Source organism: Passer domesticus, chromosome 2 (assembly GCF_036417665.1).
Source record: "Passer domesticus isolate bPasDom1 chromosome 2, bPasDom1.hap1, whole genome shotgun sequence".
Lineage (NCBI taxonomy): Eukaryota > Metazoa > Chordata > Aves > Passeriformes > Passeridae > Passer > Passer domesticus.
Window position 1 is genome coordinate 15,268,687 of NC_087475.1, and position 14,266 is coordinate 15,282,952.

The 14,266-nt window shown below is 36.9% G+C and overlaps 1 protein-coding gene across 8 annotated transcripts in view; it reads right to left on the reverse strand.

Moving 5' to 3' along the window:
- CNKSR2 (connector enhancer of kinase suppressor of Ras 2) overlaps positions 1-14,266 on the reverse strand; it is a 205,561-nt gene that overhangs the window by 117,113 nt on the left and 74,182 nt on the right. For all 8 annotated transcript variants that reach the window (XM_064407495.1, XM_064407493.1, XM_064407492.1 and 5 more), the window contains exons 5-6: positions 13,950-13,991; positions 4,558-4,677 (exon numbers count right to left, since the gene is read on the reverse strand). In XM_064407495.1, coding sequence (XP_064263565.1) covers positions 4,558-4,677; positions 13,950-13,991 — 162 coding nt within the window. The remainder of the gene's footprint in view (positions 1-4,557; positions 4,678-13,949; positions 13,992-14,266) is intronic.

Consider the following 14,266-nt stretch of genomic DNA (forward strand, 5'->3'; position numbering starts at 1 on the left):
GGAAACTGAAAAACACCCACCCTAGATTGTATTTATTCCACATGTGCAAAATTAATAAATGTTATATTTGTACCATGTCACATTAATTTTACAAGAGCCAACATAATTTTTGATATAAAGCAGCTTTTAAATAAGGAGAGGTAACATTTTGCAACACAAAAATGAGCCACTTTCAACCATGTTTCTTCACTCCTTGTTTTAAGTGAACAATATATGGGAAATGGTACAGAGAAGAGAACAGTTCTGGCTTACAATTGTTTGATCTGGAATGGAAATAAGAATACCACAGACATTTACAAGTTTTCCTCTCTCTGCCTCCTTGTGGCTGCACAGTATCCATAGCACTTTTAGCAATCAAGAATACAGGGGAGATCAGTGCACACTCTGTCCATTTGCACTGAAAGAAATTGGTAGATGCAGTCTTAGATATTCAAAGATAAGTCCCTAAGAATTTACAAGAATCAGTTACACCAGATAAAAGGAAAGATATTTCAGTTTATATGACTAAAATAACCATAGAATTACCAACCTAGTAATCAGGAATAAATGTATACCTAGATAAAAAAATTAGTAACTCATGCTTAATTACATGAGAGATTGTCTCGATCAGTTATGGGTAGAGGTGTAATCTCAAACCAATTATTACAATTTATCTTGGTGATTAAGGGTTAGAAAAGTGATCTTTTCTGCTTTTCTTTCTCCCCCCCTTTTCTTTGTTTTTGTTTATATTTTTTTCAAGAATGAAAACAGATTGTGATATATCTTTAACATATTTTAGGTATATAAATATATGACATATTTCTCAATATTTTATGGAATGCTGAATGGAAAAGGAAAGAAGATATTAATTTCATTTTATCACACATGTAACTGAATTTTTTACTTTCACTCCACTTTTATGGAGCTCTCCAAAGTCGCATGTGCCTCTTTAACCTAAAACAGCTCTCAGAATGCTGTTCATAACTCTTTCCCAGCTCTTCCAGTATTTCAAACTAAAAAATTCAGGAGAAATATCAGGAATAGTAGTATACTGGAATGCTGGAAAGGGAGTAGCAGTACACTTTAATCAGCTGCCACACCCTGCTGCACCAATGACTTGCATTTTATGACCAATTTTTTAAATGACAGACTTCTTTTGTGTTTGCTTCAGCAGACAAAAAGGAACCCCAAATAATCACTCTCATATTCTGATGAATTTATCTATGCATTCCTGAACCCTTGAAATCATATCACAGTCACTTACCTGACTGGGATTAAAATGATCATATGAACAAATAACAAATGAAATTCAAGATTAACCTTTACTACAGATCTGATATTATGTTCTATATTAAAAATAAAAATAAAGTAGAAAGTGACTGTTGCAGAGAAACTACCCAAGAATAACTTGGTTTTCTGCTTTTTGTCTAAATATACTCAATGTTTTCAGTCAAGCAGCAACATTTTTAAGTCTGTTTATGGTAAAACATACTACCTAAGCTAGTCAGTTTTGTCTCTTTGTATATCAGTAATGTAAAAACATACAAAATTAAATTCTGCTTACTGACACAGATGAAGCAACTTGCAAGTCCATAAAGAAAAAAAATTAAAAAAGAAAGGATTACACATGTGAGCATGATGGTGATTGCAAAGTTCACCACATTAATCCATTTTAAGGTTTTTTTAAATAACTTTCTCCCAAGAATTCTTTTCACCTTTACTGCACAGCCACTGCAGGTTGTAGCTCTTCCCCCAGCAGCGCTCACTGGAGAACATGAATGCTGCCAGTCTCAAGAGATAAGCATAGAGGGAAAAGAAAAAAAAAAAAAACCAAACAAGAACACCAATACCAAACCCCACCCATAACATTTCTTTATCCAGTACACAAGAGGTTCTCTACATCACACCCTAACAGCATCTTCTGCTTGACAGGTTTAGTTGTTTGAAAGGTTATTTAGTCCTAGATGTTAGCTAGTTTTAATATCTATGAGACATGATAACACATTTACTTGTTGCTTCCACATTCAGGTATTAGGCTGAAAATTTACATTTACCTCTGACAAATACTTACGTTTCCACATAAAAAGACCAAACACAGTGAAGAAACTATTTGTGCTGATTAAAATATCCTGATCATACCAATCTTCTTTAAGTTGTAAAAGCTTCAAGCATTTTCTTAATTCCATCATATATTTACCATGAGTTTAGGGAAACTGCATTGTTTTCCAACCTTTTAATTTCCTTCTCATGTCCTTTGCTTTTTCTCTCCCAGATTTACTTTAGCTTCTTAGCTATTGAATTTCAGATGGTAGATATTCTCTTTATGATAGGTGACAAAAAATCTTCCCAGCTAGCAGCCATCCTTTTCTTTTTTCTTCTGCCTGAAGTCCTTCCATTTTTATACAACATTTTATTTAGTGATTGGTAAAGCCAGCACAGAACTGTCATGTGGGTCAGAAATCTACAGGAGAGTTGACAATAAACCATTTTTCCACCTCCAGCATTGCACAAATCCTGGAAGAAGGTCCAGAAATAATTGAGCTCCACACTTATCCCAGCATTTCTGATGTGCAGAATATATTCACAACTCCAAGCTCCACCATCAGTTCTTAAACTGACACCCTCAGCACTCAGTGGGGCAGGTATTAGTTTAAAAAGTAAACAGAAGCCCAAGAACCCAAAATCACATAAATCACCAAGAAGCACATGGCACAGGTGATCTGTTGGCCAGACTGGCACGGTTCCGAAGGGAAGGGGATGATTTTCACTCTCCTGGGGTGAATCCACATCCTTGGTGCCTGCTCTGGGAGCTCACAATCTACAGGAGAGGCACAATGCCCAGGCAACACAATAGTGGCATGCAGGCAAGGATGAGGGGAAAAAAACATGACTGTGTCAAAACGGCATTGTATCCTTCTAAAGCTTGTATACTGCATGGTTCCTATTTTCCTTTGTTAAAAAATACATATAATTATTTTTTATGACAATGACATCAAGACCCTGCTAAACTGGTTCACAAATACATAAAAAGAAAAAGCCCTGCCTTGAAGAGCTTCCAGTTTAAACAGACAAGACAGACAGAGGGTATAAAACAGAGGCACAGAGAGGGAAAGAGATTCTCTCATCAGCTACCCAGCAGGAACAGACCCATGAAACACACTCTTAGTTACAAAAATACCATTCAACATTTCCCAGTCCCTGGGAGTTCATACCAACCTACACGAAGACTTAAAGGAAGTGGGAAAAAAGAAAAAAAAATAAAAAACAGTCACAAGACAAAGAAAAAAAAAATCAAGTTCAGATTAAAATGGACAGCACTCATAAAAAGGTGACCAAGAGAAAGAAGATTCTTATTACAATAGAAGAAAGGGTTTCAAAAGGTTGACCGCAGTGGTGGAAGAGTTAAAATTACAGGGGAAAGGGAGGGAAAGAGAGGGAGCAAAGAATCCATGAGAAGCTGAAACCCTCAAGGACAAGTTTAAAATGGATTCAGAGATAAAAAAGAAAGCCAGAAGAGGAAGGGAAAACAAACTGCAGACTAAAACAAAGGATGGGACCGTATTTACTCATCCAAGCTTTTGGGGTTTTTCTCATATTTTAATTGCAATTTTCCAAAAGAATGGAAAATTAATTTAAGAGTACAGTTGCTCAAAATAACCTGGCATACCAACTTTTCCAAGAAAAACAAATCAATCCAAAACCCAGCAACAACCAACCACCCACAAACCAAAAGATTCTCCAAAACTACAACAACCAGACAAGTTCAAAACCCTGATGTGAAGAGTATGGCAGTCCTCCTTCAAGACTATTCAAGAATAAGGAATGAGAATAAGCTTGGGCAGAAGTTGCAAAAGCTATTTCTCTAGACCAAAAAATTTTAAACTGTATTCTGAACACCTTCTTTTTTACCTCCAAAAATGATGGGAACAGATATTAATGATGTAAAGTCATATATCTGGAATTGTTACCAGTGTTGGCTTTTTCCATGCAGCAGGTGTTGGATACTTGAGTAAACAAGAGATCAATGGTCAGCTCTTGAACAACAAACACAGGATGGCTGCATTAAGAGCCTTCACAAGCACCTGATTAAGAATGCAGAATTCTTGCAGTAAAATTCGATGAGTTACTTATCAGCAGTGCTTATGAAGCCCTGGAATAACTTATAAAATAGCTTTGTATCCCCAAGATACTATGAAACATTTTCCAGAATCTGACAGGTTTTGTGCATAAGCCCACGCAAACTTCTTGCTTGAGTTGATCTCAGTAATTTAAGTCCCTTCTGACTTCAACATCCTAGAACAATCTGAACCATTTTTCAGAAGCTGGTATAAATGGCAAGAATTTCTTACTCATTTCTCCCTGTTCACTAAACTCTGCATACTTCAGTCAGCTTTACAAAATCCCTTCCTGTTGGCCCAGCTGCATGAGAAACCAAACTAGCATGAGGAATCAAACTATTTTCAAACTTTAAAACAGCAAAGGCTAAAATGTCCTATTCATTTTCATACATACAACTTATTCAAAAGCCATCACTTTCTCATCCTGGATGATGGGTGTGATTAACTGCGTACTTCTTACCAGCCCTTCACTTGGCTTGATGTTTGTAAGCTGGATCACCTCGAGATGGGCAGACTGGGAAACCAGAGGATCAGAAGAGAGCGAGATAATGTGATCACAGACGCCAGAGAGAGTTTTACACTAGGAAAGAAAAAAGAAAAGAAAAAGTCACAATAAGCATACCATTTGCTAACTATTTGAATGTCAATACACAGGTGAAATCACCATATTTTCCAGGTACATACAAGGCAGAGGGGGAAAGGCCTCAGGCAGCAATACAATACAAAATGCAAAATCTGTGATGACCCTGAACTAACAGCACCAGACCAGGGAAGAACAGGAGGTCAATGCTTCTGTATCTCAGCAGAGACAGAGGGGCTCCCACGCACTGTCAGGAATAGATGCCCTGCTCAGGCACAGAGGGAATGTGTGGTGAGCCCCAAACCCCACCCTACCCACATCTTATGCAAAGACAGTAAGTGTCTCAAAGCCCACTAATTTCCATTGAATATGCAGCTGCTCAGCACAGATAAAAATCAGGCTCTTGATGATGATAGGTAACTCCCATTAACTCTGAAGCTGATTCTATACTGATAAAAGACACTGTCTTTGGACTGTGCTTCCTGTGTTCTACAGCTGCCAAACTGTGATTTACTATTGCAGAAATGAAGATGACAATAAAACACCACTTTACAATGAGATAACTCTTAAACCAGTTATTGTTGGCAGCCTCTGCAGCAAGACAGAAAAAAATTCTAAAAGGGCTGAGACTGTGAAATTGGTCCTGTTTTATCTCCTGATCTCTCACTCCCTGAACAACCTCTTCTCAGAAGCAGGAAAGCAGTGAGGCTTTCCTATCATTCTCTGTAAGAAAGTGATTTTTGAGAGTTTCAATGTTTCCCAGGAAATCCCCTTTCAGCAACTTTAAATGGTTTCTCTATACAGATTTCCAATGCGGCTTTTGTCAGCAAATTCAGGGATTAGGAGATTCTTCTGGTCCCAAAACTGTGGACATTTCCAAAAGCAATTAAGAACCAGCTTAACTCCTCTGAAATTCTGAAGATGAAAGCTAACCAGTCTCCTCAAATGACGGAAACACAACTGCACACAACAGTTGCTCCAATCAATCTTCCAAAATTCCAAAGTATAGTTCTTACAGTAAAAAAATCTGCAACAAATCTGCTATGGAAACATAATGTAAAACCGGATATAACCTCCTGCCAAATCATCATTATAATTCCAAATTGCAAGCTACAAATACCTTATGTAAAAAGGAAAAAACTAAAACAAAGAAACAAAAAAAAAAAAAAAAAAGAAAAAAGAAAAACCAAAGAAAAAAAACCTGAAAAAAACAAAACAAATACCCCAAAAACCCAATCACTGACAGTGACATCTTAATTCTGTTACAGACCAGTGCAGTCTTCTCCTCTTTAAAGTATTTTTAAAAAGTTGAAACTTTAGGCTTATGTAAAAATTGCTTATGTTATTGAGCAATAATATTTCAGGATGAATAAGAAAATCAGAATCAAATGGAAAATATAACAAAATTTATATTACCAACATGACCTTCTTCCAGAAAAAATTCTACCTTCAACCATAGTCACATACACCACCCTCCTACTTTTTCATGATGTAGAATCGTTACTGAACAGAGGACATCAAGAAATACATAAAATGTGGTTAAGAATGGTTTGTGCTTTACCTGAAGTACAAAAAAAGTGAAAAAGTGAACTTTATTGAAATTTGGGCTTCTTTAATGGCTTTTGGACACATGAAAATTGCATTGAGCAGACATTTTTAAAGGGTAAAATTATATCAAACTACATAATAAAAATGAAAGCTTAGATTTCTGTTAATTCGTGTTTTTAAATACACTGTTGGCATGTTATTTCTACTTCCATCTTGGAATGGCACTGACAATTATTGAAAAATGGCTTAAAAATTACAGAGCACTCAGCTATTTCTGCAAAGTGAAGAGACTCACTATATAAATTATTCTCTGCAGATGAAAATGGAGTTTTTCATAGCTGTTTAGACTTGTATTCGTTCACCTATTCTTCCTATTAATCTCCTCTATACCACTTAGATGAATGGAGTTCTTAGCAATTTCAGAGAAACTTCTGTTTATAGTGAATTAATTTTTTTCTCCAATTTTCAACTGTTGCATTGCAGAGAGATGCCAAAACACACAGAAAAGGAGTGTTCCTTCCACCTAAGACAAGGTAAGACATTTCACAGATGTGGTTCTCATTAAGAAACGTGTTCCCAGCTGCCTTGACAGATGATGGGGAAAGGAGAGGAGTTGGGCAAGTCCAGGATGTGGCATGGAGCAGAAGCCTAAGCTGAAATGCATTAAACAGCCCCGTGGAGCAGCTGCACCTCTGCCCCCCATGAGAGGTGTACAGACAGTCTATACAGCAATGCCTATGATGATCAGCATTCCAGTACAGTTAATTGACTGCAATCATAAAACAACGTGGTGTTAATATTCTTCAAGGGGAGCTCTGGGAATACTGGGTGCCAAAATCACCAAGTTGCTAGAATAAAAAAATCTGCCATATGCTTCCATGCATTTCTAAAAGACTATTGTCTTTTAGGTCTCACAGCTTTCTTAGATATTCCCACTGCAGTCCAACATTAATTAATTACTGGGATAATGCAGAACATTATCCTTATAAACTATTATAAATTTAAATATTTTCATTAAATATTACTTGGTTAAAGAGCTGAACTGTAAGTAGGATCACGTATCTATTTGGTGTATGTTTCAGTCTCAAGCTGCCTTAAAGGACATACAGGTTGGATATTAGGAACAATTTTTCAAGGAAAGAGTGAAGAAGTACTAGAATGGCCTGCTAGGGGAGGTGGTGCAGTCACCATCCCTGAATGTGTTTAAAAAAAGACTGGATATGGCACTCAGTGCCATGGTTTAGGGCATGGGTTGGACTTGATGATCTTTAAGGTCCCTTCCAACCTACTGATTCTGTGAATTCTGTGAAGACAAATTTCATTAACTCTGAACTTGTCCATAGAGAGCCAGGACAGCAAGGAGCACACACTTACACAGCCCACTGCAAAGGGAGGTATGTAGGTCCTCACTGGAAACATGCCCAAAGGCTGACAGAGGAAAAATGATGCCTTTTTCCTTGCCTTTACTCTCAGGAATCTCTCAATCACAGTTCATGTTAATAACATGCTAATCAGCGTAAATCGGCGTACAAACGACTGGTGACCAGGAAGGTGCTTCCTCCCCTTCAGGCATCCATATGGAAAAAGACCTTGGACCCATTCAGTGAATTAGGGCCTTCCATGGCAAAGATGTTGCCACATGGCAAAGCACTCAAACATTGCATTTCTTCTGCTCATTTTGTTCCTAACGATTTCTGAACTCATTATTTCTCAGCAGAATTATTCAGGACAATCTGTATCACAGACATGTATTTTAGTTCCACTAAGATCAGATGGTAGTCACCTTTCCTCTCAAATTGTCACTACCTTTGGAGGCTGTGTAAAACTATACCTCTGATTATGAAAACACTGTTAATGAGATCAGGATCCTTTATCCTTTCTAAGTGTTGATTGCCCGCAGCAATGCAGTATTAGTTACAGTAAGACACACAGGAAGCTGAAGATCCAATTGCTCCCACAAAAAACAGCAGGCATTAAAAATCCCCAGCCTTTTTCAAGCTGCACTCAGCTCCCAGTGTGCAAGGTATCTGCACACAGGGAAGGATTGGTCCAGGCCAAAAAAAAAAGCAAGTTACAAAAGATTAACTGAAAGAAACCAACAGATAATTACATTTTCTCCTTTTGTCACATGGTCCCTGTTCTCACTATGAGCCTTAAAGCAATGATTTTAGTTCTCTTTTGCAGTAACTCATCACTGCACTTCAGTAAAAAATTCTCCTCTCTATTCAAATGACACACCTATAATTGCAGATTGAAACTACACCACAGTCTTTATGTGCAAAGCTGAATGATTCAAAGAAGAACAAAAAATATCACCACACAGCACCTTGTTGTTTGGTAGAAATTCAAAGGCAAACATTATTTTTCCCTCAGTAGTCAACTTCTTTATGCCTCAGAGCATGAAGAATGACAGATAATACTTAATTTCCACCTGTATTTTTGGACTGTAAGGTACCAATTTCTAACAGCTTTTCCACAATTGCTCCTTTTTTCAGCCAGGGGGATGGGGAGCTAAAGGTGACTGAATTAGATTTGTATCTGCTTCGATTCTCTGTGGCTACTTCAGTTTGTGCTGGGAAAATGTCTGTGCTCTGCATTCGAGTGAGGTACCTATGGACACAGCCCAGGGGCCTTTCCTCAACCTGTCCACCCACTGTCTGTTCAGCCCAGACAGCTCTAGGGTCACCAAGCATTTCTGGTCAAGAATACAGACTGAGGTTTGTCCCTGTCCTTCCTTTTACCCAGGCTAGCAGCCAAGTGAAAATCTGTCTTGCCAGGTATTTGCAACTCCCAGGACTGAGGAGAAGAGGAGCACCAGCCTCCCTCATCAGCACCCTCACCTCTGGCACTGGAGTGAGGAACAGAATACCAGGAGATCATATGGATTTTCAAGACTAACAGTAAGATAAAATGTCTGGGAAATGTTAAGCTTAGTCTGTTAGTTTACTTAGTGACAGCTGTCCAAGATGAATGAAGTCTAATTAATTAACTTAAGCCAGACCAAATAATTATCAGCCAATTAATTTTAGTCCAAAACAATTGTTATATTGTACAGAAAACATCAATAACTTCAGCAGTCTTAAAACCAAGTGGGCCTGAACATGCACTGGTGCATACATGAAGTTTAAACAGTGAACTACATCTGCTTTTGGCTGCAAAAAGATAAGCTTCTAATCAACTGAAGCTTGTTCAGTTCAATTTACAAGGTAAAGACTCCTGAAAGGCAGAAAGTGGTTACATTTTTTTTTTTTAGACTATAAAATGATACCTTTGACAATGTATTTTTAGTCTATTATGCTTCTCTAACAAATATTCAAATATAGTGGGCAGGAGAAAATTATCATCACTGTGGTTTCAAAAGGCTCTTGGAAAAAGAGAACATTCTGATGTTTTCTTTTTTTCAATTTAGTAACTCTTTATTAAATTTACATAGCTCATTCGCTTTTGAAAAACTTCTGAGTATTAGCTTCCCTCGGCAGATCTCTTTCTACAGTTTTCCAACTAAAAAAAAAAAAGCATTTTCTGTTTGCAGGAAATACAACCTAATTTTTAAAAAGGGAAATTCCTAAGAAAAAAGTCTTTTTTTTCTTATAGAGTTAAAATAACAAAGTTAAAAGAAAAATTATTAAAATTTTTCAGTTAAAACTTATTGTTAATCTGACTGTTGCCTGGCTTCTACTTTCTATAATTAGTTCTTCCAGCTTTGCTCTCCTTTTAATACTCTACTGCTTCACATGGATTAATCTGAACTGGCTATTTCCATCAAATACAGCCTTGAACAGCTGGATGGAATCAATGAATTATTCTTCAAGTATTTTAAAACTACAGTCAGAATTAACTGCAAGGATTAACATATAATTCCCCAAATAAGCAGATATAAAATGATAGCCTTTTAAGTTCAACAAATTTCTAAATACTTTATCACTTCAAGTTAAATCAATATAAAGATTCTAAGCATGAACTAGCAAGAGCATGATAATTTTCAATTTTGAAGCCAGCACCACACCTATGGCTTATCCGTCCCTATTTAGGCCCTGTGTATTACTAAACCTGTTCTTCAAGGTATTAAAAAAATTATTTTTTTTCTGCCACCTACTTCTGTATTATTTTCTAATGCTATTTCATTTCTGTTTATATCAATAAATTATTAGTAGTATTATTTAACTATTTATTACATTGCTGACTTAGTAAAAGCTACCCTGGAAAAAATATGCTGAGAAATGAAGCGGCAGAAATGCAAAGCATTTCTCTTTATTCAGGAATATTTCCAAATTTTAATGAGCAAAACCCAACACACTAGTCCTCTGTGGTTTTATGCTTCTTGTACCACAGAAACCAAGTGTTTTTGAGAATGAAGTCACAGAAAAAAACCCCAAAACTTTAAGAAATATAGTTGTCTTTAAATAATTTTTTCAACACTCCTATAATTCTAGGACAAAAAATTGTAGAAAAGACATTTTCCCCAGACACACTTTGAAACTCCCATTTAGAAGAAATAAACAAGTTCAAGTAAGTAATTTAATCTTAAAACTTCGTAATTATTCAATCAGACCTCTTTCCTTTAAATACATTTTATGAATGACACAGATTCGTTTCCTGCCTAACCCAATACTGTAAGTGACAATCAAAATGCTTTTTTAAAGCATTTGAAACTCAAATTGCTTGGAGCAAGCAAAAATATGCCTTCTTTGAATGTAAGCTGAAGCTATAGAGTTCTGTGTCCACAAAATACCATTTCTTAAAAGCAAATCCTGAAAAGCTAACATGTGAATTCATTAATTGACACTGAAACATGCTATCTGTGGACAAGGTGATTCAGCAATCTCCACATGTACACCCACACTGTCACCTCTGAAGGAAAGGCAGCATTCATTTGCTTTAAAAAAAAAAAAATCAGTGCTGTTAGAATATGAACTGTTTTTTGGCCTGCCTAATTAAAGCAAACCAAGCAGTCATTTATTTGAGGATCTTTCCTACTTCACCATGCTGTAGAGGAAGCCATGGAGACTCAGCAATGGGGTAACTTTGGAGGTTTCCTTGTACATAATTCAACAGTGGAGGATGGTCTCACATCCCCGCTGCACCCACGCGTTCTTCTGCTCCCCAGTTTGGCACAGGCTCACTCCAGGGGAAAGAGGGCAGCATCCCCACAGGAGATCTGTGCTTACAGAGCTCCAGCCCTCGATCCACAGCATGAAGCAAAAAAAACCCACCCTTTTCATTGCATGGACAATGGAGACATTCAACCCAGAAGCCAAAAATCTACTACTTTGATCCAACAGTCTGCTCCTAAGGTGGTAAGTAATCTTGGTGTCTTGACAAGTCAGAGTACACAACTGTCCTTTTTTTCTTTTTCCATTTCTGTAGCTCTAGTTCTATTTTACTTATGTAAGGAGGATCTCTTAAAATTTGACTTCAATCTTAAGTAAGAACAATACCTTGCAATAAGGATTTCCTTATGCTAATTGCATAGAATGCTAATTGACTGTTAGCAATTTCTATTCACTTTTCTGAGAAACCTGTTTCATTGTGCCATGAAGAGAAAGTGCTACATGAAATTACGTGGGATGAGCCCTCAGGTTTGAATTCAACTTCTTATCTAAGTCAGCTCACCAAACACAATTCTATGTTTGTATCTGATCATTCAAAGGCAGCTGGATGGGATGCTGCTAAAACGTCACTTCAGATGGGAAACGGACTCTGAAAATTGATTTGGAATGGTGTGATCTTGGAATTTAAAAAGAGAGAATTTACTTTCTCTCCCACAATATCTGGGCCCCTCAATCTTTCCTATTTTTCCCAGTATTTCTCACTCAAGGTTCCTTCTGTGCCTTTCCCACAATTTACTGCTCTTCTTTTTGTATCAGAGAAACTAATTTTCACTGCTGGATTGCTCTCTTCAGATTGTCTAATGGGCTAAACTCACGACACCTTTTTCTATCTTCCAAGGAACAGGGTTAGAGGGAATTGTGACTGCTTTCAATTCCAATTCTATCATCAACCTTTTCACCTGCACATGTGGAAAACTACCTTTCAAACTGAAAATATGATGAGGATCTTGCCTACTATGATCTCAAATGCCATAATTTAATTATTTAGTCACAGATTTACCTCTTTTACCAATTGCTTTTGGTCAGCCTTTCACCAATCAAATCCCACTGATCAGCTTATATGCACCATGGACAGAAATGCTCTGAGTTACATGTAATCCATACAGTTGTGTTTAATTCTTGTAGGTCATTTTTAACCCACAGCTTCACTAAGACATTCAAGGCTCTGTTTGTGTTCATGTTTCCTTTCAAGCTTGAGCAGTGATCACAGAAGGTACACTTATACCTACGTCCACCCGTGACCACCATGAAGTTACTGCAGACTAAAGAATTAAACCTACAAGAGTCTGAATGATGTAAGATAACTTTTGAAACCTGTCTTGATTTTGTGTACTTATGTATCCTGAAGTAACCCCTCTCAGTTTCTTTGGAACTGTCTGTTAATGACTGTATAAAGTGATGTTTCCACAGCCCTAAATTCTGGCAGCTTCCTTTACAAACCTTTATGCCAATTTGTAAAAGGTATACAATATATACAGAAGATTTCAAAACTCTCAGCTCTTACAGCAGACAGCAAGCATGCTTTGAAAACCAGGCTATCTATATAGATTTCAAACTCATAACACTTCAACTTCTGCCAAGATTATGTAATAAAAGATTTTATTACTTAAATACTGGCAGAGGCCGACCTAGTGTAGATGATGATGTCAGCCTCACTAAATTTGCTAATTCTTTATGTCTCACACCTGAAAAAATGTCAGTGAAACTTAAAAATGCAAGGAGACTTTTTATTCCACATCACTGTGAAACCAAAGCATCAAAAGCTTACAGGATTCAGCCTGCCAAGCATTTCATACAGGTACACTATGAATAAAATGAATAACAGAAAAAAGAAGTATTTCAACATTTACTGGGAAGATCACTTAAAGAAATGCAGTATTTTCTGGCTAAACCTCTGGTAATAAGAACAGTAAGATACCAAAACATACCTGAACACGAAATAAATTAAACTAACTCATTACTCACCCTTAAAGAGATTATCTTCACTTCTAACTTTTAGAAACAAGCTGAGGGTTAACTTAATACTCACTAAAGCTCAGTCACAACTTGAAATGCAATTTAATACCTAAAATTTGGGTGCAGCTCAAGGTTTACTCAAGCTTTTGACACTCTATAACACCAGCCTTTCAAACTCTTCATGTTTTCTGATGCCCTGATAACTTTCATCTGCTTTATTTACCATGAATAGCACTAAAGATTGTTGGAAGAAACTATTGTATTTATGTTGAGAATTCAAAAGGAAACATTGCATTAATTTTCCTATCATTAGGCTATCTCCTGGCTCCTATGAGGAATAAAGCTGTATAAATTAAGCTATATCACTAAAACAAACATAAATTATTTCATAGAAGCCTAGCAACAATCTCTCTCTCAAAAAACTCACATCACTCTTCTAATCATGGTTTACAAATAACAGATGGGCCTGAGCCAGACAAACACAAACCCTTTCAAAGCTCCTGACCTGCTCACAAGTAGTTCCATAAACTCACTCATTCATACCCAGTCTAGTTAGTTATCAAACTGGCACTGCATACGAAAAGCACAAAACACACAGATCTAAAATTCTATGTGGTCTACACAAATGTGGTTATGAGAAATCCAAATGGTACTCACCACATGAAGAATTTTGTTCTCTGTTTCATATACTGTGCAATCCTGAAAAAGGAAAGCAGAAAAAGCAGGTTAAATTGGTTCAATCATTGTCCCTTCCTTGACTTACCCTTAAAGGAACTGAATTGAAAAGCATTTAGGATGAAGCAAAATATTTCAAAGAGTTAGAATGGAAATAAAGTGTAAAGCTACCACTGAAAGGAAAGGAGATCCTGGTAAATGTTTATACCTATTCACTAGCTCTATCTGCTTCCTTTCTTGAGGCAGACAACACTCTCCCATCTTTACATGCTTTTGGCATGCACCAGGTAGTGACATGT